The sequence below is a fragment of the Protomyctophum bolini genome, assembly GCF_963924005.1.
Source record: "Protomyctophum bolini genome assembly, chromosome: 20".
Classification (NCBI taxonomy): Eukaryota; Metazoa; Chordata; class Actinopteri; order Myctophiformes; family Myctophidae; genus Protomyctophum; species Protomyctophum bolini.
Window position 1 is genome coordinate 14,771,094 of NC_137881.1, and position 23,819 is coordinate 14,794,912.

General features: G+C 43.1%; 1 protein-coding gene across 1 annotated transcript; it reads left to right on the top strand.

Moving 5' to 3' along the window:
* Window positions 1–364: 364 nt before the first annotated feature.
* On the top strand, window positions 365–22,330 carry dvl2 (dishevelled segment polarity protein 2). The gene is made up of 15 exons (XM_080792854.1): window positions 365–955; window positions 4,369–4,438; window positions 6,326–6,477; window positions 9,227–9,339; window positions 10,200–10,329; window positions 11,998–12,088; window positions 13,169–13,238; window positions 13,674–13,813; window positions 14,489–14,565; window positions 14,697–14,764; window positions 15,239–15,373; window positions 16,277–16,408; window positions 17,179–17,355; window positions 18,241–18,465; window positions 19,980–22,330. The coding sequence occupies exons 1-15, from the start codon at window positions 795–797 to the stop codon at window positions 20,558–20,560; spliced, it is 2,322 nt and encodes a 773-aa protein (XP_080648980.1). The 5' UTR covers window positions 365–794; the 3' UTR covers window positions 20,561–22,330.
* The last annotated feature ends 1,489 nt before the right edge of the window (window positions 22,331–23,819 follow it).

The window sequence follows — 23,819 nt, forward strand, 5'->3', positions numbered from 1 at the left end:
TGTATAATTTAATACATGCGAGGGGACTTCATTTAACACACTACACATTTTTAAATATTTAATTTCAAAAGAAAAATCATCTCTCACTCACTTATGCCATTGTGCCCGTGACGGCGTGACCACCCTCCACAGTGCACTACCCCCCGCAATATTTGGCATGATAAATCCCGAGATATGAAAATGTTGTCCTTGATCGTGCAGCCCTAGTGGGACTGTGGGAGGGGGCTATACTCTAAGGTGGTGGTGGTGGTGGTGGGGGGGGCTCACACGAGTGTACGTAAGGGGGGGTGGAGGGGACGTACGTCAGACGCCGCTACGTTGGCTTCTTGCTGCAAAGTGGTGAAAAGTTTTTCAGACCCGACCCCCCTCCTCCTCCTCCCTCCCCCTCGTCCCCTGTGTGTTTTTGTTGGGGGAAAAGTTAATGTTGGTAGAGTCGGACGGTCGTGTGAATGGAGCGTGTGGTGGGTCGTTTTTAGCCCCCGAGAAGGAGACGGGGAAATGCGAGTTTTGATCGTATAGTGGTCTGAGGGGCGAGTTTTTCCGCCACGAAGCGTTATTTGCGCTTTTTTTTTTTTTTTACCGTGTCGGTTTGTGGCGAGCAGCAGAGGAGTAAAAAAAAAAACTCACTCAGTGGCCATCGCTTCACCTCCTCCTCGGCTCGTCTCTCTCGATGCTAGCCGCCTAGCTGCTAACTAACTAGCCAGCAGCATTGAAGCTACCACCTCGCCTCACTTCTTTTTTCTTCTCTTTTTGTGCTTGGAACAGCAGAAACAAAGCAAGCAAAGAACGTCGACATGGCAGAAACCAAAATAATATACCACATTGACGAAGAGGAGACGCCGTATCTGGTGAAGATACCCATTCCTGCCGAGAATATCACTTTGCTGGATTTTAAACAGGTCTTAAACAAGCCCAACTACAAATTCTTCTTCAAGTCTATGGACCAGGACTTCGGGTGAGTGAGTTAGCAGTGATTCACACAGAGCTGCTTGCTGTGCTGGTTTGCATGCAAATGATGGACGACAAAAGAGGAAAAGACACGACAGCCGTTTGCATGTCTTGTAAACTTTCTGTAACTAACTGGGCCTGTCCAAAGAGACTTTTAAAAGGCTATGATATGGAATGAAACGAGGAAAAAACGTTCCAAAGTTGGGTACAAATGATTACTCCTCTTCGGTGTCGTTAAAAGTTAATTTGCCACTTTAAAGCCAGGTAGAATGGTTTTGTTTATAGTCTTGTTTATATTACAATGCGAGAGAAAATGTCAGAAAGAGAGGGGTGTAGTCTTGTGTGTGAATGACTGCTGTACACTGCACTCAGACTAAACATCAGCCAGAACAATACTACTCTAGGGGCCATTAACCCAACGCATCATCAGCCCTGTGACTTGGGGCTAACCAGGGTTAAGGGTAGATGCATCATGGCACATAAGATTTATTATGGATGATCGTCTTGACGTCTTTCCAATTTCTTATTATAAACCTACTCATTACAATGGGACATGGTGGGAGACATGCATTCCCTCTTTCTCAGCTGCGTTTCTTCTTTTCCCTAATCCTCACCCCTCACTCCATCATCTTGTGAAATCCTCTCCTTTTCTTCCTCTCGGTAGAGGAGCCAGGGTTTTGTCTCCCTTTAACACTTTGGCCTGCCAGCCACCCTTTCATTCTCCTTATTCTCACTCGCTTCCTCCCTCTCCTTTCTCTCAGCCTGAGAGACTACTCTGGCCCTCAAATAGCTGTCTCCTCTATCAATTAATCTTTTTTCCCCTCTGGTGGCTGTAGCTAACAGTGCATTTTCCTGGAATGGAATGCATGTTTGTGGTGAATTCACCCTGCGAGACCCTTAGGCTTCTGTTAAATGCATTGTACTCCTGGATTAGTATTAACCTACCATTTCCCTCTTTGGATGGCACCAGCATGGCTATGCCAAGGAGCCAAGGAACACAACATCAAACCTAAAAAAGCTCGGATGAAACTGCAGCGTTGGCTTTTGAGTATGCTGGTCTTGAGGGAGACTGTTTTTAACCTGATCTGTGAATAATCTGAATAAATAGTAGGGAATATGGGATTGGGCGGTAACCGGTAATATCTATTTTGTGTCGGATGGGTTTAACTTTACATGCCATGGTTTTTCTCAGTCAGATGTATCTGTCATAATGTATAAAATAATTAAAAAACATACCTATTGATATGTGAAGCGGCAACATGAGCAGATGGTACTTTAACCCTGCAAGACCCAGATATATTTCTACTTGCAAAAGAGATTTCAACCTTACTACTACTTATTTAGTTACTACTTATTAGTATTCTGTATTATTGAACAGCCTGTTTAATATAAATATAGTTTGAGAAGATAATCTTTTGTATTTTCTCCCCATGGCATTTGCCAGCAGCCCGTGGGCGTGGGCACACAATGCCAAATCTTAACACCCATGGACGAATTTACTGCAATGCTGCCTGTAGAAATTGGTGTTAGGCCAATCGCACATGCCATGATATGGCTGAATGGCCATTGGCCACACCACTGCGCTGGGGGTGTTAACTTCAATGTATTTGTACTCACATTACCTAGTAATCATAAAGAGCCACCCACGTCCAACTATCAAAGAGACTGGGGTGACGTTAGAATAATAGTAAGAGTCCCCAGTTCTTAACATATTTTGCAAGCCTAGGCTTCATCTGACTTATCTCCAACTGACTGCAGATGAACATTTTCGATCATGGCTCTGAGTCAGCTGTCCAATCAAAGCGGGGACATATTTCCCCCCCTCTCGGCCAGGAGTGTAATAGTGTGTGTTTTCATTTGCCCTAGTATGAGACCAGCTGTCGGCTGGGACTGTGTGTGTGGCAAGGGGAGATACATGGAACAGAACAGGCCAGGACAGAACCTGTGTGTGTATTCCCGGTCTGGGCCTGGGCAGAGGCCATTTGCTGGCTGTCTACAGCAAACTCAACAAGGAATGGAGGGAGAGAAAGCATAGGGACGGGTAGTGCATGTATAAGTGCCCTGTATAAGTATAGGTATTGGACATGCCACTGAGTGTGTGTGTATGTTCACTGGTAGGGTGGCCAGGGAATTGTATTCGCAGGATTAGCGAACGGGCTAGAGAGAGGGAGAGGCTGTGTGTCTGTGTGTGTTTGTTTGGGGTGTGTGGGGAATGGGATTAACGGTCCTGAGGAAGGGGGGGAAATTGCTAGAGCCAGGGCAAGAATTTCAGGTTTCAGAATTCCAGTGGGACGCAGCATATTTGAGGGCTGAGTGTGTGTGTGTGTGTGTGTGTGTGTGTGTTATTCAATGCATTTTAGAGCTGGTGTGAAATGGACAGTGAAGTCACTTGTTTGTTTGGCAGACTGGGGCTGAGGTATGAAGACAATTACTCTCTTAGGGGGTAGAATGTTGCATCTGTGTCTTCCGTTCTGGATACAGTCCCTCATAAGAGCGAGAGTGGAAAGAGAGAGGGCAGATCACGAGGAAAATAAATGGGAAGAGACTTTATGAGCTTATTCAATTCTATTCAATTGATTTAATAACTTTTTTGTGAGTAATCTTAATTCTTCTACAATCTACCAAATCACTTAGTCTGATCAACAGTCCTGTATACGTTGTTGGCGTGCAATCGATTCTTTTATTAAATTGGCTGGTTTGATTAGCTCAGCTTAGTTGCACCTCTACACACACATACATAAGATACAGGGATACACACTGGCTGCTTTCCTGCAACAAACCCTCCCTACTAGTTCCCAAACTTCCCACAACAAGACGGCGTATGCTAACACTCACCCAAAAAACCAGCACTCAACAGCTGCCCTAGCAGCTCGCTTACATTACACACAAGAGGAGGCACAGTGGCAAATGAAGCTGAAAAAGCTCTTCGCTCAGGGAAGTTAAGTGTCTCTCTATGTAGCACTTGTGCCCAGCCCTAGTCCTAGTAAACTGCCGTAATCACATGGTGGCCGGCTGCCGCGGGGAAATGACATGGCCAAGGAGGCTGGCTGTGTGTCTGACTGCCCCTACGAACATGAAGAAAGACGTGGGAGGACTGGAGGAATGAATAGCATTGTGGATGTCAGAGGCTGGAGTTTACGCCCAGTAGTGGCAGTCTCTGAGATGTTATATTGTTGTCGGGAGGTGTGCTTGTATATGAGTTTTGGTAATAATGTTGAGTAATTTAGCAAAGTGGGACAAATGCTCCACGTGTGTGTGTGCTTCATGCGTGTTGCTGTAGAAGACATTCCACTTGTATGGCGCCGCTCATTCGCAGGGGCAAGCAAGTCCAGTGTGTTTATTCTATACCCTAATATATGCTGTTGATTCATGCCAACAGTGTACTCTAGTTACTGACTCGTTTCTCTCTCTCTCTCTCAGGGTGGTGAAGGAAGAGATTTCAGATGAGAGCGCCAAGCTGCCATGCTTCAACGGCAGAGTGGTGTCATGGGTAAGATATATGGCAAACGAAGTGTCATTTTAGCTTTGAGGGAGCAGGGCTGCGGACTCATTCAGAAGTGTCTGAATGGTGGTAAAGAACTCAACAGCAGCGTTCCTTCCTTGTCTCAGAAGTCATAGGAAATGAAAGTATTTATCGGCTGTTTATAGAAAACGTTTTTCTTGTGCATTTGCCCAGACCACCCCAACACAAAAAATCTTGCCAAGTTGATCAACTGCCATCAAATAAAGTAACTTCATATTGTATTTCATGTTGCCACATCATCGCTTCTCCTTCTCGAGTGGTACAAGTACAGTATATGCTTTTCAGATGCAACATATCCGCGTACAATTTGTTGAAAAATATCTTGGAAATGATTTCCCAATAAAAGCACGCTGACCGGGATTTTATAGTGCAGCCAGGTTGGAACAATAGAAAAATGCACTGTGGAGATCCATGGGTGAAGTATCCTCAGATGTACAGCCACAAGGCCAAGTGTGGCTTAGCAAAGCCAAGTTGAAATGCAGAGCTGTACTGGGCACTATATTGGCGTCAAAAGTTCCCGTACCCATGACCTGTTTTATGAAGTATGCACATTACTGTGTGACTGCTCATGGAACATATGGAGCTAATGGGGCTGGAGTCACTAGCTGAACCAAGCGAGGCGTGAGTGGAGTAGAAGAGTAGAGGTTTATCAGTTCATTAACGCTAGAAAATGTTCAAGTGTACGGTAAAGTTGCTGGGCAGTACGTTTTATATGCAGTACAACATGTCAGTTTCATCGTCTGCCAGATAAAAGCTCAGCCTTTTCGGATTTTGTCGGAAGGTCTGCTGTACTCCACCCTACAGGTTACATTAAAGTGGAGACAAAACATAGAGACCTGGCCCAGATAAGCAGGCTCGGGGCTGAAGCATCTGTTAAGTGCATAAGAATGAGGGAAGGGATTAAACAAGGGGAACAAAGAGAGGGTACCAGGGGGACTGATATGTGATCTGTAACTTCAAGACGGACGGAGGCTAATCTCAGAGGACGAGTGTTTGCCAGTCACAAGGCCATTAGCAGTGGACGAAAGGAGTAGAGACTATTGACTCGATAAAAGAGAGCGAGTGTTAGCCTGTCTAATCTAGTAAATCTACGTAGGTTGAATATATTCCAATTGGCAAAGCAGTGCTGCTCAGAAGAAGGTTAAAAATAAATCTGAACTGAAATCCTCCGATATTACCAGGCCAAGCCTGATGTGAAATATGAATCTTGTGACGTACACATTCCCAAATGCTCAACACTAATTTTCCATTTGATTTGAAATGCTCCCCTCCATGTGTTGATAAGGGCATTAAAACATTTGCACACGTGATACAATTGAATAGATATAATTTTATTTCATGCATGTATTTCCCTTTTTGGTTGTAAATTTGAGGGAAGGAAATGCTTGCCTTACCTAAGCACTGTGTTTATTACCTAAGTTACCTTGCAGAGACATAATATTGGTCCGACTGTCATTAGACCGACAACCTACCTCAAACCCTAACCGCAAGCACGGAAGGGGTGTGTGTGTGTGTGTGTGTGTGTGTGGTGGGTGTGTGTGTGGGGGTGGGTGGGTGTGTGTGTGTGTGTGTGGAGAGACAGGTTAAGTGTAGTATAGCATTTCAATATGCCCTTGAGACACCCATCTGAAAAGAATAGCAATGTTTGTGTGGCAAAGTAATTGACATCTTACCCCTCCCCCCACCATCTCCCCTCTCTTTATCTCCACCATTCTCCCAACCTGTTCCTCCCCCCTTTCCAACTTCAATTTGTTTCACCACCTTCTCACCTCTTTCGTGTGAAATTTTCCCATAACACTTCTGTCCTCAATCTCATCATGCTCTGGTTTAAATGACTCTCTCTCTCTCTCACAGTTGGTATCTTCAGACAGTCCTGCAGCAGAGCTCCCCGCGGTGGTGCCCCCCCCTGCTGAGGTGCCCCAGCCCTCGCCCCCTCCTCCGCCCTTGCCGCCTCCGCCTGCAGAGAGGACCGGGGGCATTGGCGACTCCAGGCCGCCATCCTTCCAGTGAGTACACGCACGCATGCATGCATGCAGGCACTCTGGCTTTCTCTCCACACTGATGAAGAATTAATCTTATGTTATTGTCCACCTGCCACAGTGTCTGTAAGATCTATAATAAGAGGTAAATGCTTTGTAAATATGGGGGGATGGTGCCATGTAGTCAAGCTTGAACAAAGGACGAATAAAGGTGCAACAGTTTCCCCAATGGTGCCATTTAAATGAATGGTGCCATTTAAATTGTGGAAAAGGCAAAAAAATATACAAATTTCACTATTTTGGGGCGGATATTGAGCGACAATGGCCAACCTTCAAGCTCATAACGTGAGCTCACAACATGCTGTTGGTCGTTTTATTTTCTGAGAAGGGATTTAGTGTAGCGGGTGAAAAGGAGGGGGCGCTAGTGTAGACCCCTGGGGGACTCTGGTCAAAGAATTATATAGATCTAAGTGTAAGAGGTTAATAATAATGAGCAAGAGACTGTGGCAAACTGCAAGCACGTTTGAAAATGGAACTTGACAGCCAACCTAGACCACGTACAGGCGTTGGTGAAATGGAGGCAGTGATTGTGATGTTGATCATTGGAGACTTTTCTGGGATGTGAACAGTGAGGTGGGAACGGTGTAGCTGAGACCCGCAAGCCACAATTGACTGTCGACAACACAAAGAAGTGCCATTCAGCTCCTCCTCAAAACACTCATCCACACCCTTCAGCAGCAGTCATAATACTGTAGCTACTGTATCCACCACCAGAACACCTACCTCATTCAACCCAGTATCAGGTTCTCGGCCATTAGCGGCCGACACAACAGCCTATATGAACTTGATCTCCAGCCTGGGCCACCAGCTCACATCATCCAACGGAAGCCTTCTCTGGGAACGGCCTCCGAAGCAATCTGTCAACAAAATGTACAAACCCCCTAAACTCACTCATGGCCACAGACTTAATTAACGTGTATTTTATGAAACCCCCCATGGCCAGGAATGTTTTAACACCTTTTTGAACTTTCTATGAATTAGTACTAGTCTCGATCATATTTACCGCAACGCAGGCAGGGCTCTCCGTCAATCGGCAGATCTGTGCTCAATGTGTTTTGCCTGATGGCGACATGCACAATGGGAAGCTGATGCTTATAGCCCTTTATCTCGGAATTAAGGCTCAGATGGAGCTGGATGAACAAAGCGACTATGTTTAGTCCCTCAATCCTAAATCCTGGTTACCGTGTGGGTAAAATATTAATGCTCCTAAAGACTCTTAAAAGACGTTCATCACATTAGCTTTGCTAGTTGCTAGCTATTTTTGGGGGACCGGAAACGACCGAGGTGGCAATAGCAACAGCGCCTGGGGGTTTTAATGGCCTTGGGTGAGTTAAAGTTCAACTTTTTGAATTTCAAGGACCCCTTGAAGTGGCCGCACTAGTAGGCCATTTATGGCCTACTTGTGTGCAACAAGCAAGTAGGCACTCGACAGAGTGCAGTTCTAGTTTATTTTGTGATGAGATGTAATCACCATTTTCAGGAACTACAGCGGGGGAAATACAGACGAACAAGCTTCTCTAGACAGCTCACCTCTTTGGTGCCATGCCGTAAAAATCGGATTTCATAGGTGGATAAGTGGTCCGGTCCGTTGGCATTGGGGATTTAAATTCTACAGTCTCTGTATGCAATCCAGTCATGAGGCTTGTTGCATGTAGAAAATACAGTAGTATTAACGGATAATGGAGTGGTAACTACTAGTACAGGGGTGGGCAACGTTGACGATGACAATGACTATTTCCACACTCACTCCAGAGGGCCACATTGTCCTTGCAAATTTTCATTTTTTTTTGTTGCTATTTTTGAATTGGAATCATGAAAGTAAAAATTTTATTTAATTTCAAATGCCTTTACTTATAGTTATTAGTTATGTTAACTTCATGAACTAAATCAAAAATAGCTCATAGCTCTGATGCTGGTTGTCTGGGTTACTTAGGACCCGCTGCAGTGGTGTCCAACTAGGACTTAAACCAGGATATCGATCTGATATCCGCACTAGGTCAACCCGGACCAAATATAGAATTTGTCATACTAGACATGTCTTATAACCCGACGTGCTAGTCGGATATGTCATATAGTCCGACCGTCGAATATCCCCATATATGGAGACTTGGGGCTGTATTTTGCGTGTCTTAAGTACTAGGTCTTATTACTTAACTTATGACCTGGAGGCGTGGTCCATACTATTTGGCACACTCAGAATAGCCAAATGGCATTGATCATGCCTCCAGGTCTTAAGTTAAGTAATAAGACCTGGTACTTAAGACACGCAAAATACAGCCCTACATGTCCAATTACCAACTCTCCCTCCTCCTGATATGAATAGAAGTAAGAGTCTTCGTTACAGCCTAAATACAAATACATTCAATATAAAAAAAAGACAATAGCATTTATTTTTTTAAACATATGTTTATTCATTTTCTTTACAGTACAAAGAAGTATTTTCAACAATTGAGACAATAGCATTTTAATACTAGTACTACTCACAACATGCTAACATACTACTAATTTAGACCAAAGTAATTAAAGCAGGTCATGTTTGCATTTTTGAAATTGTAGCAACGGCTATAAATAAAATATCAATATTCGGATATTAACCTGCGGGCTGCATTAAGTGAAGGTGGCCACTAGTTGCCCATGTATGAACTAGTAAGTAACTTCAGTGGGAACTTCTGAGTCTGATTTGATATTAGTCTCTTCTCCTCTCTGTGTATTACAGTCCCAATGCAGCGGGCAGTGTGGAGACCCTGGATGACCAGACAGAGACAGAGTCTGTTGTCTCCTTCAGGAGAGAGAGACCGAGACACAGAGAGAATATGGAACAACAACACGGTGAGAAAGAACCAGTCAACATGACGCACTGCCACTGCCATGCGCTCAGATAGCATCCGAGAAGTCATTGAAGACAAAACTCAATCAAGATCTGGCACACGCTCCCATCCAGTGCAGTGATTCATTCAGTACAGTGATATGATCAGGGATTGAGGAGGAGATTTTTGAATGTGCTTCATCAGAGTGCTTGTTTTATTTATGGAACTGCACAACAGATGCTGACATGAGCGAACATGAAACTTCCATATTGGCAATGATCCTGTTGAGGGCTACACCTTTTTATTCGTGTGTGTGTGTGTGTGATTATTCAGTCGATTACTTTTTCGAATAATCGTTAATATTCTTTCATGCATAAATGAATCAATGCAGGACATTTTTAATATTGTTTTAGTCGGATTAATTAATTTAAGCCCTATTCTATAATACTACATACAATGGTGTTGTGCAAAAGTACTTTATTGTCATTGTTTTTACACAAAAATTAAGTTTAGAGCACAGGCATAACCGATATGTTTTTATTATTTAAAAGATGAAAAAAAACGATAAATTCATTCAAATAAAATAATTATATATGTTTTCTTTATTAACCCATTTAGGCCTAAGGTCGATTCTAAAAACGCCTCTAAATCCTGACCTATGGTTTCTGAAAAACTTCAAATATTTATATAGCAGCATAAAAAAAAATACATTTTTGAATACTGTACATACTGTACAGAACCCAAATATGGGTGCCCGGCCTGAGGGGGTAAGATACCAATAGGGGTTCCCGCCCAGAATGGGTTAAATATAATCGAGTAAATCAATTTGTCCAATTAACTGTTTCATCGCTAATCCTCTCTTTCTCTGCTGTGTATTGTCAGGGCCACGGATGAATGGCCAGACCCGCTTGGAGCGCCACCTAGCAGGCTACGAGAGCTCCACCACGGTGATGAGCAGCGAGCTGGACACCACCAGCTTCTGTGACTCTGAAGACGACGACACCATGAGCAGGTGAGGTCTGAGGGACGGAAAGGTTCACTCTTTATGCAAGGAAGGTTGTCCACCCCAGTGGTTCTCAAACGTTTTCATGTCAAGGACCCCCAAATTGATACTCATAATTTAGCCCGCGGCCCCCATTTAATGCCATTTCTATCTCTGGGCCAATTTATATTGTACAATCAATGCTAATTTAACTCTGAGAGAGTACCAAATGGGACCTAAGTTCGGGTCCATTTGGTTCCATTTGCACAGAGTTACGGTCCCATGGACGGCTGGACCCCACTTTGAGAATCACTGGTCTACCCTAAAGAAGGCTGCATTGGCCGCCACGTGTGGGTTAACCCCATTTTTAACTTCTATTATGAACTAGCCACTTCAATAAAGGCTTTTTTATTTTTCCTTAGTTGCAAGGAAGGTTGTCTATTGTCTGTTTGCAACAACAAATGGCACCTGGCTACTTCAGTAATTTCAGGAGTCATTAGCTAGTCTGGCTTTATGCTTGTTGATATTCCAAAATGAATCATTCTTTAACACCCTGAGCGGCAAGCATGGAGTTCTCCGCCCTATTAATTAGTAACGCCCAGCGCTCAGGACGGAGATTATTGTTATCAAAACCAATTGGGAGCTGGGAGCGGGAGCGTCTGTTGCGCAACACTCAATGTTATTTTCCGACGGGACGTCATCGAAAATGTTCCCCCCCATTTTAGCCGACGAGATCAAAAATCTAAAACGGAAATAAATCTTGATCTAAATCATTCCGTCCAATTCTAAGAAAAGATTGTGTTAGACGGCCCATCGTGGTCCCGTCGCTAGTCGTGTTGGAATTAATCATACGTTGTTGTCGATCGCATTGAGTGTTTTGGTTACATCAAGCTACTTCAGCCACACCCGGGATATCATCCGGTCCATCGCAAAATGTGTCCCGCTGCTATAAATCGCTGGGCGCTATGATTTAATGGATTAAATAACCCCGGGCGTTTGGGGTGTTAACAGATGTTTGATTGTGGAACAACTGGTGAACAATGTTCATGATCTTAATGAAATCAAACTTTGTAGGGAAAAGAAAAGTCTAAATAACAGACTGTGTATAGCCCTCAAAATGTGAAAAATAAATAGATATTAAATAAAATATTCCCACAGCAAATTGTGTCCCAAAGCAGGGACAAGGATGGCAAAGTTCAGTTCACCTCTGTTCTTTAACCTAGATTCCAGAATGGCCCTCATATTAACCTTAAGAGCTTAAAGGATCTAGGATTCAGCCAGGAGGTAGACCTAAGGGAGCCTTAAATGTAAGCGCTAAAAGCTTAGGTAACATAGAAGTAAAAGCATTAAATCAATAAAGGACTAAATCAGGTATGAGATTCGAGGAAGATAATTGTTTGTGGTTTTTACAGTCGGTTAAAACTTAAAAATACAAAATTCTATTTCAGCCATTTATGTGCCCTCAAATCACAATAGAATTTCCGGAAGACCGGTCTGTCTTATTTCGCCGCTCTGACACCTCCATTACAGCGTCCTGTTTTTATTAGGAACCGACAGTGACCGTTAATGTCTCTGGGATCCAAACGCACAATGTTTGGGAAAACAAAAGCTGGGGCGGTAAAGGTACTGTGGATTCCATTAAAGGTTTAGGTATGCGTCGTTCTCCATTGACCTTTTGACTCTTTGTTAAACTTGTAGGTTCAGCAGCTCAACAGAACAAAGCACAGCCTCCAGGCTTCTCAAACGCCACCGCAGACGCAGGAAACAACGCCCCCCTCGCCTGGAGAGAGTGAGTGCAGCCCCCTGGTATTAGTACTACTAGCTAGTGGAAATGCTTCCTTGTACATGAAGTTAAAACTCACACGTGTGTGAAGTGAGGGGTGCTTTAATCATCGTACGTCATCAAGAATGGTGGTCCCATTTAGGCCTGACCTCAAAATTCTCAGTTTTCTGAAATAAATATTTTCATGAGCTTGTAGATCTGCTATTTGTCAATAGCTAAATTATAACATAATAATGTTTAAAACACCAAAAGGGGTTCCCGCTCAAAATGGGTTAACCCACCGACATACATTATGGCGATTTGCTCAGACACATATGACGTAAATTCTCCGTTCATTGTCAATGGCATTTTTAACGTTTGTTCAGACAACACAAACATTAGTTCTCCCTTCATTGTCAATGGCATTTTTTATGTTTGTTCAGACAACACAAACATTAGTTCTCCTTTCATTGTCAATGGCATTTGCTAGCGCCCCTCAAAAATCATACCCGTATGAAGTGAGGGCCGCTCTTATCATACATCATCATACTTTTCTGCCCGCACTTTTAGCTTCAATATGTACTTTGCTCAGCCAATCAAATCATCGCTATGGCGTGATCAGCCAATCATCAGCCAATGTTTGTGTTCACACAAACCCTCAAAGCCAGTTATAGGAGGGCCTAGTGCCCCTCAAAAAGAAGAGGCCCTTTGGTTTCTTTAACCGTATGTTGTTTTTTCATTGTCGAACATCATGAAAAATTACATTACTATAAAACCATGGACTATAGTATGTCGCTTTTTCATGATTTTCATCTTGAAAACCATGAAAAACGACATACCGGTACTATAGAATGTGGTCAAAACCCTGGACTATAGTATGTCGCTTTTATGATTTTCATCATTTCTTTTTTGTGAAAGTAATGGCTACCATTACTTTCACCAAACCCTTTTCTTTTCACATTACACCCTTTGAGCCAGCGCATTGGCACTCTGCTAGATTATCCACCACTTGTGAAAGTGGATAAAGAATAGTAGTTCTGGCAACGAGTTACGTTGGTGTTTTTATTGTGTTTATAAACCATATTGTGCTTATGCCATTGATTTCAGGCTTCATCCTTCAGCAGTGTGACAGACTCCACAATGTCCCTCAACATCATCACCGTCACTCTCAACATGGGTCAGTAGGCTCCTATTGTGTTGCTCTTCATGTTTGAATGTCAGTTGCGGCAGTGCAGTAATCGATAATTCGATAAGGGACCAGTGGATTTGTTGTTGATCATGTTGAGGGGTGAAACATGTTGGCTCTTTAGTGGATTTAGCTGTGCTAATAAAAGCTGTTTAACCACGCCCTTTTCCTGCTCTATGGGCGGGGTGCCTATAATATCACTCGAGGACATACTTTCTCATAATGCTTTTGTTCCCGTTCTGTATGAGCTGCATACAATTGTTTTTCTTCATAGAGCACCCAGTATTTATGCTCTACTCGTAGTAATTCAGTTGAAAGTGTGACACTCATGTTGTACGTAGTTCTGCTGTTGAAAGCGTGACTGGCACTTAACGCAGTGGGTCTTATTTTGCCCACCAACACCTCCATTGTGTTCCATCTCCATAGAAAAGTACAACTTCCTGGGCATCAGCATTGTGGGCCAGAGCAACGAGCGGGGTGACGGGGGCATTTACATCGGCTCCATCATGAAGGGAGGGGCGGTGGCTGCAGATGGACGCATCGAGCCTGGGGACATGCTGCTGCAGGTGAGGACAAAGACGGACACGTATATGTACTAGCTAAGCCTGATAAGTTGTGAGCTTGTAGATTGTCTATTTTCGACATAGTTGCTCAGTGTTGAATAAGTGGTTATATAAATGAAGTGCTGAGTTGTGTTAAAAGCCCAAACCACACCAATGGGTCGCCATGCAACTCCTTGCAACCAAACTGTTGCAAGTAGACGCATGTAGGTGCAAGCAACCATTGAATTGAATCACTTGGGTGGACTTGCGGCGACATATGGCACCATGCACCGACGTGCAACAGGACATATCACACTACTGGAACGAACGTTAAAACATTTTTCTTGCGTCTCGACCCATTGGTGGGCTTTAAACCCGAATCACCTGCATCTACATGCGTCTACTAGCGAGTCACAACCGTTTGTTTGCAAGGAATTGCAGGGCTTTACACTCTGTAAGAACCGCATATTCAAAATCTTTATTCCCAACTTCATGACGGACAAAATGTTTGTTGTGTTCCAGTTGAGTCAAATTAAATCACATTTCTGTTGATTAGATGTTTCATTTACCGTATCGTACCGCGGCATAGAGTACAATTGCCTTACTCCAACCTATTGGTCTTCTGCTGTCAAAGCAAACAAAAACACCTCTTTGGTCTGCCAGCTCAGAGTTTGCTTTTTATTCCTTACTCCCTCTCAGGTCAACGACATCAACTTTGAGAACATGAGTAATGACGACGCGGTACGGGTACTGCGGGAGATTGTACACAAACCAGGGTGAGTGGTTGTCTTCTGCATTTATTACTAATGTTTAATGAATGACCGACTGTCATAGAGTTTCCATTTGCTGACAGGACCTTACTTAATCGTCGGTTAATGATGATTCTGATCCTCACTGTGTTTTCCAGGCCTATTATCCTGACAGTGGCGAAGTGCTGGGACCCCTCCCCGCAGGGGTACTTCACCTTGCCTCGCAGTGAGTACTACAGCTAAACACAGCCTCCTAGTTTTTGACCATAAACAAAAGTTGCACAGATATGACAAATAGCCTAAATATACAAGTAATGACTGGCATATTTAATAGTTTTATACTTAAAAAAGTTTATATTGTGGAAATAGCCGATCTACAACAATCAATCAACAATGTGCCCCGAAGCACTTGTAGATCGGCTATTTTCGCTATATAAACCTTTTTTTAAGTATAAAACTATTATAAATACTATTAAACAAAATGTGTTTATTTATTTCAATGTAGAACATTTAGCATGTTCAAACATTTAATGTTTGAACATGCAATGCAAACGATTATGACTATTATGCAACGATACGATTTATTTTTTGATTATCTCGAATAATTGCGATTATGCAGTAACTGACCGTACCCTTGATATTTTTTGTCAAAATTAAAAGACCAAGCGTCATTTTCTTTTGTGTGTATGTGTGAGTTTAGACGAGCCGATCCGGCCCATAGACCCGGCAGCGTGGGTCAGCCACTCGGTGGCTCTGACGGGGGCCTACCCTCCATACCCAGGCAGCTCTTCTCTCAGCACCATCACTTCCTCCTCTTCAGTCACCGAGACAGAGCGTAAGCAGCACCCATACCCTCCTACCACCTCCTACCTCAGTCCCTGTATTTCTAGTGTCCCATAAGCCTTTGCGTTTTGTTGCATGCATATCTTCCTCTGGGTACTCCCACACAGTAGAGTCACGAAGATGCAAGATGCAGCTTACAGCACGAGAAGAGAGCCTGCTGTAAGATGCATCTTGTTGAAGCGACGGTCTGGAAGCGGCTACTCCCTGTTGCTGCTGTGACCATTGTTGCCAGATATTGCAAGAGAAACAAGAGACAACATTATAACAACACAAATCTTGTATGGGAGTCCGTGACACAAGCCCAACTAAGCAACTACTGTACACTTTAGAAACAAGCCTAAAAATACACAACCAGCAACGATTATTTACAAGTGACTTTACTGAAAAACAAGCCAAAGGTGGCTTATAATAAGCAGACATGGCAACACTAGCTGAAGGAAGTGAATCACACACAAGGAGCCCCAGTACATTCCCGGCGAATGGTGGAAACTTTGTTTTGGTACACGGCTATATCCAATCCATGTTCTGTTTATGCACCTTTGTCTGGGTTCATTGTCTGTCCGCATGTCTGTCGGCATTGCCATTGGACGTTTGAACGTATATCCTGCCCATTGTTGTGAGCTGCCAGGTATCTCTGGACGGGAATCGCTTTTCACCGTGTCTTTCTCCTTCTGTCCCTAGCTAACAACTCTTTCATGTGATAAACGACGTCTGCCTTGCTCTCTGCCCTTCTTTGATCTCCGCATTGGATTTCCATTCTTTCCTTTTTTAGCCACTTAACCTCATTATTTTCAGGCTTTGCATTCTTTCATGGCTCCTAATCTTTACACCTCTCACTCTTATTCCTCTGTCTGCCTTTATAAACACAACCTTCCCCTCCTTTCCCCCTCTCTAGGTTTCGATGACTTCAACCTGTCGCTGCACTCTGACATGGCCTCGGTTGCCAAGGCCATGGCTTCCCCAGAGTCTGGACTAGAGGTCAGGGATCGAATGTGGCTTAAAATCACCATCCCCAATGCCTTCCTCGGTAAGACGTCAGAGAGAACAGCCAGCCTGACTGTTAACTGTGCCGTTAGGTGCATGGAAGTGTGTGTGTGTGTGCGCGCCCCCGTGGCACAGTGTTTCACAGTGCTGGCATTATTCTCCAGGAATCAAGAGCATGTGACTGTTAAATCCCCACAGAGTATAAATGCGACGGGCAGTTTGACAGGAGATGTTATTGGTTCAAATTGAATCACATGATGGTGGATCACATGCAATAGTTAGGGTACATTACATGCCTGTCCATTTTTGCGTCATATATACTGTATATACACACACACAGTCACACACACACACACACACACACACACACACACTGATTAACAACACATCAATTTATGCATATCTGTAGAGGTACTTATTGTAAACGGTCTGTATTGTGTTTCTATTCTTTGATTCTATGCCATCTCGTACAGTTGAATTTCACTTGGAAGTAGAAACAATACATTTGTTTTATTTGATTTTGATATGAAGTCACAATCTCTTTTATTGGTCAAATAGGATTTATTGAGAGGCTTAGGAAGCAGATCGACCTAATATAGCATTGTCTCTGTATGGGTCTTATGAATATCATATGATATATTAGTGCTCTCTAGATCTAGTGGTGGAATCTAGTGCTTTTCATAAAGATGTGCTGTTGTATAACTGTTTAGCAATGCAGTTACATTTTGTAGAGGTGTGCTATGCAATTACCAAATGCCCAATTGCCCACCATGCATGTTTGTATTTCCAACTGTCTCATGTTTGCACATCCAGGCTCAGATGTGGTTGAGTGGTTGTACCACCACATCGAGGGCTTCCAGGACCGCCGCGAAGCCAGGAAGTACGCCAGCAACCTGCTGAAGGCCGGCTTCATCCGACACACCGTCAACAAGATCACCTTCTCTGAGCAGTGCTACTACATCTTCGGAGACTTCAGCGACTGTGAGAACTGTAAGTAACTCAATGCACTGAAAGCTTTTGAGCGACTCACAGTGTTCCATATTGGCATAATGTGTGAACAGGAGCGCTTTACACTTTATTTTGTTCCCGCTCTCAACCGTGTATAAATACGTAACTCTTCACCTGCAGCTGAAGTGGGAATGAAAGTCTCAGAGTTCTGTAACCTTATGGCCTTTTTCTTCAGGGGTTTTGCTTTGCTTCTACCAGCTCAAAATGCATCGCGATACAGTGTGTTTTGAATTTGTAGATCAGCTCTTTATGGCAAAGAGATTCGGTACAGTTGTAAGTTTGTAACTCATGTCTGTTTCATTTCGCTAGTCTAAAGGGTTTAAGTTGTCAAATGCAAGCAAAGTAGCCCCTAAATCAAGAAGATGCACCGTGGGGTTGTTTGTTGTTTAGAAAGGAAAACCCTGTGACCAAGAGGTCACAAGTCGAGTGCCGTTTGACACGGTTTGTTCCTGGAGTATGTCTAGGCTGCAGCTGCGGTCTGACCTCTGGTGACAGGCTTGTGCTTGTGCAAGATGACTGTATAATTTTGTTGTGCAGAAACCTTACATCTTGCATAAACACATTGTGTTGTGAACCTGTAGATAAGCTATTTCTGAAAGTTTTAAGTTTTGACTAAATAATATGACTTTGAATCCATTGCAACACTAACTGTTTTGGACACATATAAGGTTATTGCCCGACAGCGACGATTTGGAGAAACAACATTTTTATTGTTACGGTGTCTATGTTTTACTTTAAAATTCTAACCCTCAAAGCACATTTTTGTAGCTTTAGCAGTGTTGTACCAAAGTATTCTTGGTTGCTTGCTGATCTTGTCCTCTTCTTCATGTCACTCGTTAACCTTCCTCCATCTCCCATCCCTCCCAGACATGGCCAATCTATCCCTTAATGACAACGATGGCTCCAGTGGGGCTTCGGACCAGGACACCCTTGCCCCCTTGCCGCTCCCTGGTGCCTCTCCGTGGCCCATGATGGCCACCTTCCCGTACCAGCCCTACCCCACGCACCCTTACTCCAGTCAACCACCGCCTTACCATGAGCTCACGAGCTACAGCTACACCCCCGGCAGCACTGGCAGTCAACACAGCGAAGGTGAGCTTTTTAAACCTATATTAGTTCCCCTCTATATCGGATGTCTTCACCGAAATTAGCCGATCTACAAGATCAAAACCTGTTGAGTTCAACCTGGTACATGACATTCCTGAGCCTGAGTAGTTCTGCCCTGACAGATACAGGTGTGTAGTGTGCTAACGAAGTATAAGCCGTGTTGTTTCCAGAAAGAGTGATAGTGGTTTCACACCACCGATTTGCAATGACATTTCTATGCTGGGCTTTAGATATATTAAGAAAATATGCTGTGTAGCAAACAAAGGCTTATGATCTTGGCACTTTTTGTTCAACAAGATGATGTCCCCAAATGGCACACTTGTTACGATGTTTTAAGCTACAAAAAAGCAAACTATGGCTTCAAAATAAGTAGCAAATAGCTCCATTTTGTTTATTCAGTAATAATAGGGATACCTATAGTTGGGATACCAATTTGATCAAATCAGGAGATGCAGTATAAAAATGTGAAATTGGAAGTGACGAAACAAATAAGCAGACAAAATTGGAACTGGAACACGATCAAATTGAAGCTGATAAATGGGTTCTGGATGAAATTAGCAACCCACCTGAAAGTGTATTTTCTGTTCACTAAAGTTTTGGAGAGAGCCCTGTGACTGAACTATTGCACTGAATACTATCGGCATGTAAAAATAAAAGCATTTTGTTTTAACCAAAAAATTATCACTTACACCATCTTTAAACACAGACCTTATTTTCTTTATGAATAAAAACTCTTATGGGTAAAAAGCTTTGGAAATGTGTCCAGGGAACTCCATAGCTCTCCATTCCATTCACACATGGATTAAAGTTCTCAGTCGCCACGACTGATTTTAGTCATTTGGATTCCATAGAAGTCAATTTTTCGTTCAGGACACACTTCCATCGAAGACATGCTGTCTTCTATGGAAGTGTGTCCTGAACGAAAAATAGACTATCTACAAGCTTGCAACGCGTCGCAGTGTGACATGTTGTAAGCTTATAGATGAATGTTTCAGATTTGAGATGTTTCTGCCGTGACCTGGCACCACTATTAAGACTGGTGTCATGGTGTGTGTGTATAGCATCCTCCTGCACAGTAAGCTTATAGATAGCCTATTTTTGATTATTAGTTATTTCAGTCTTCAAGAAAGCCCTAATGATCTTGTTTATTTCATAACCACAATCGTTAACGCCTCTATCTACAATTTCTTCAACTGGTTAGCTGTATGGCTACCAAAACATAATTTTACATTACATTGTGTTAAGTGTGTAGGACACATGGCGCTAGTGTGTGGTGGCTCCTTTCACACTGTTTCACAAATTACATATTAGGACTTGGCATGGCAACATGGCGCTACTAGCTTGTAGGTCTGCTATTTTTGAAAAATCGATGAACAACTGACATAGAAACATAGCTTTTTCAGAAAACTGTCAGGATGTAGAAGACATTCTTAGAATCTGATCTCGGGTCAGAATGGGTTAATCCATGCATTCACCGAGCTGTGTGTTTGTGTGTGCAGGGAGCCGGAGCAGCGGCTCGACGAGGAGCGAGGGTGAGCGGCGTCGCAGCAGTAAAGGTCCAGGCAGCACCGTGGGGGGGGGAGGAGGAGGAGGAGGAGGAGAGAAGTCTCCCTCTGGTGGGGCTGGAGAAGGGGGAGGCGCTGACTCTCGCTCTGGCAGCGGCAGCGAATCGGAATACTCGACTCGCAGCAGCCTGAGGCGCGGCCACGGCTCGGCCACGCCCAGCGAGCACAGCCACGCCTCCTCGCAGCGCTCGCATCACCACCGCATGCCCCAGCCGCCCCACATGTCGCCCTACCCTCCCGGGATCCCGCTGCAATACAACCCCATGATGGTGATGATGGTGCCCCAGCACCCGCACCCGGGCATGGGGGGCCCACACCCTCACCCTCTCGCCCAGCAGATGCCCGGAGGCGCCCTCCACCCGGCCCTGGCGATGCCACCCTCCAATGCGGGAGGACCTCCCGGTGCCCCCCCAACCCGTGACCTAGGCTCTGTACCTCCGGAGCTGACCGCTTCGCGCCAGTCGTTCCACCTGGCCATGGGCAACCCCAGCGAGTTCTTTGTGGATGTCATGTAGTTGGAGTAGGGAGGAGGTTGGGTGTTTCTTTTCTCCCGGTGTCAGTCAGTCAGGTGTGTGATTTCCACTTGTGTTAATGGCCGAGTGTCAGGTGGTAGCTTTTGATTTCACAAGGGCTGATTAGATTGGGGTCATGTGTTACAAATTTGGTGAGAACAGGGTTTAAGATTTAAGAAAGAAATGTATTAAATTGAAAATTAGTTTACAGCGACTATATGTTGCCATGTCGCTGTTGGGGGTGGAAACCTTGTTGTCCATAACTGTTACATTTCAGGAAATTAAATTAAAGAAAAACTAGCCTGTGTTCCAATGGATCCAATGTAGTTATTTAGTTGCAAGCTCTTGTTAATACTTTTCATTGGTTTAAATATTTATAAAACCCACAGACTTAACCACTTTCACTTTAAGATATTTTCTAAAATAGCAGAAGTACAATATCACAACACACTGTGATGCTATGTAGTGTGAGCTTGTAGATCGGTTATTTTAGCTATATTTATGCTTCTCTGTTGTATGACGAAGTATCACATTAATTCATGAAAAAATATCAAAAGGTACAAGGTTTCTGCCAGACAGCAGCGATATGCAACATTTTGCCATTTCCCTGTTTCCATCTAGCATGAATTGTAAAGATTGCTCCTTCAAGCCTAAGTGCAGAAACACACACTAACCACTTTATAATGTATAATCTTGTAAACAAGTCAACAAAGCGGTGAAGTGATTGATGTGCACTGTAATGTATCTGTTCACTTGTGGCTTCCAACCAGACAGGGCATGTCTGTTAGGGACCATGTTTGCAAGATGTCCAAGCAGTAAGCAACATGTTTTCATCCCATCAGCCGACTAGGAAAAGCAACCAGTTGTGGTATTTCTTTGATGAATCAGTTTATGGCCAAATATGACCAAGTGTCCGTAGGCTCTGTTTTACACTCCCCAAAAAAAACATAAATGTATGATTTTAAGAAAGGTGATTGATCTCAAGTCAGTGTTCATTGTCCAACATCACCTTAGACCTGCCAAACACGGAAGCACACTGACCACACTTCAACACTAGAGGGTGCCAAGCACAGTTATTTGAAATGGAGGCGATCATCAAAGCATGTTTGTGCATTAGTTTGCCAGACATGTCGGCATTACCAATGTAAATCATGAGTCTCAGAGTGCCTTATTTTTCACGGTTTTATAAGACTATTTCACTTTCGATGGTACACAAATGAACTTGTATTTTTTTTGTGTGTCCCAGCAATTTTCAATGAACTTATTTGTATATAACTACAGTACTACTATTCATGTAAATGCAACACTACAGAATAGTGACTCCAAATGTGAAAGAATTTAGGTCCAAGAATGACAGGCAATCTTGTGTTTAGTAATCACTGTCTCTAGACCTAGTTGTCAAAAGACTGTTATTGTGAAGAGTACTGTACCATGTTGTTCTATATGGGACTGAGGAGTTGTAACGGTACTTGTGTGGTGAGAGAGGACGCCTAAAGCGGTACTTTGGGATTACATGTTAATGTATTTCTTCAAATAACTGTGATCCAAATGACCCAGCTCCCTATTTCATATGTTGTATGTTACTGACCCGCATTATTCATCCATTTCATTTTCGTATGAGTGACTATATATAGATCATGTATAACCGACCCATAAAGGTGCTAAATGAAGAGTCAGCATTTCAAAGTAATGAAATTGACAATGTCACATTGTTTGATTTTCATATCATCACCTTTTGTTTGTGTATTTGAGAATAAATTTGATATATACTGACTTTTCTTCTTTGTCTTTAAGGGATTTTACTACTCTTAACGGCTCAGTCAATATGAACAACCAGTGAATCACAGTCAATTGGAATACATTTTTGTAGAATGGATTGATTGTATTTTTAAAATGTATTTAACCCTAACTGCTTTACCCTTAAAACCTTGTACTTTCCCATTATGTATTATCCTGCAAACAAAGTTTCCAGAACTTTTTTTTTTTTTTAAACTGCTTTGTTTTCAGTCGGGCACATTACATTACTTGTTAATATATTTCAGGATAATCTTATAACCCTGAATAAGGCCAGTGTTCTCCTGTTTTAACTGTAATACAAGTTCTCTGATTTCATAAATTGTATTTAAATTCCAGTTGGTGTGCGCCAGTGGCATGTGGCAAATGGACTTTGGACACTTTACAGGCTATAGGGCCAGTCTGGCTATCCCATTATGGAGCACCAGGAAAAGTCATAAGCGAGGACAAGCTGATACTACCGGTACTGTATGTATGGAAAGATGCCAAAAGTTACATTCTGAGACAAGGTTTCCAAATTAGCTACAGAAACTTCAAACTTAATAGAAAAAGTGAAAAAAGCAAAGAACCCCCCACACAAACAATTTGGTTGGTTTATTAATTGAAGTATTTATTAATAGTATATGCAGAATTACAGTACATTTTCAAGCACAACTCAATACAAAAACTTAACTGTGAGTGGACGACACCATAAAGCATTACATAACACTTGTTTACAAGAGGGTCCACCATTTCCAATTCATAACATTTAGAGATGTACAAATATACACTTCTACTATACAGTGAGGGGGGAAAGGGGTGGGTGGGGTGGGGGATTCAGAATTTACGGGGGCCAGTTTCGAATTGCAGCCGTCCGCAGGTGCCCTTTGAGAGCGGTTTTGAAGGTAACAATTACAATTAAAATTGACCTATGGAACTTCACTTCAAATGTATTTAGAACTGCAAAACATATGCAGACTAATATGTTTTCCCCTTTCGTGCAATGTGAAAGTGGTGATTTTCTTTTTTGTTCTGTGACTGCCGGGTGAATCAGTTATTCTTGCACTTTTATGTCAATTAAGGCGGACCTCCATGGCTCCATCTGAAAATAGTTTGTGCAAGATGTGTTAAATCAATACATCGTATGATCGTGGGATGGATGGGATCCTATCAAAGTAATAGGCCTACGGTAGCCCAAAAATTTAGATTCTCGTAGAGGTTTTTTTCGATTCTGACGAATCGTAGAGAGATTCGTCAGAATCGAAAAAAACCTCTACGAGAATCTAAAAATTTGGGCTAGGCCTACGGATGGATGGATACATATATACTCTAAGGATATTACCGTTTTATATCTATGTACTCTACCAGTCATTACAGTCAATAAGTTATGCATGGTATTTATAGCATTCCCATCTATGATTCCCATTCGCGCGCCACTGCCGCCCGCACAGGCAGTGACAGGAAGTTATCACTGAATAGTTACGCGACG

What these genes read in the sequence shown, in the direction of transcription:
- dvl2 (XM_080792854.1), top strand. Translation starts at nt 795, where the DNA reads ATGGCAGAAACCAAAATAATATACCACATTGACGAAGAGGAGACGCCG. An exon ending in GACGACGACACCATGAGCAG is followed by an intron (nt 10,330 to 11,997) that starts GTGAGGTCTGAG and finishes TTAAACTTGTAG; the next exon opens with GTTCAGCAGCTCAACAGAAC. An exon ending in TTCAGTCACCGAGACAGAGC is followed by an intron (nt 15,374 to 16,276) that starts GTAAGCAGCACC and finishes CCCCCTCTCTAG; the next exon opens with GTTTCGATGACTTCAACCTG.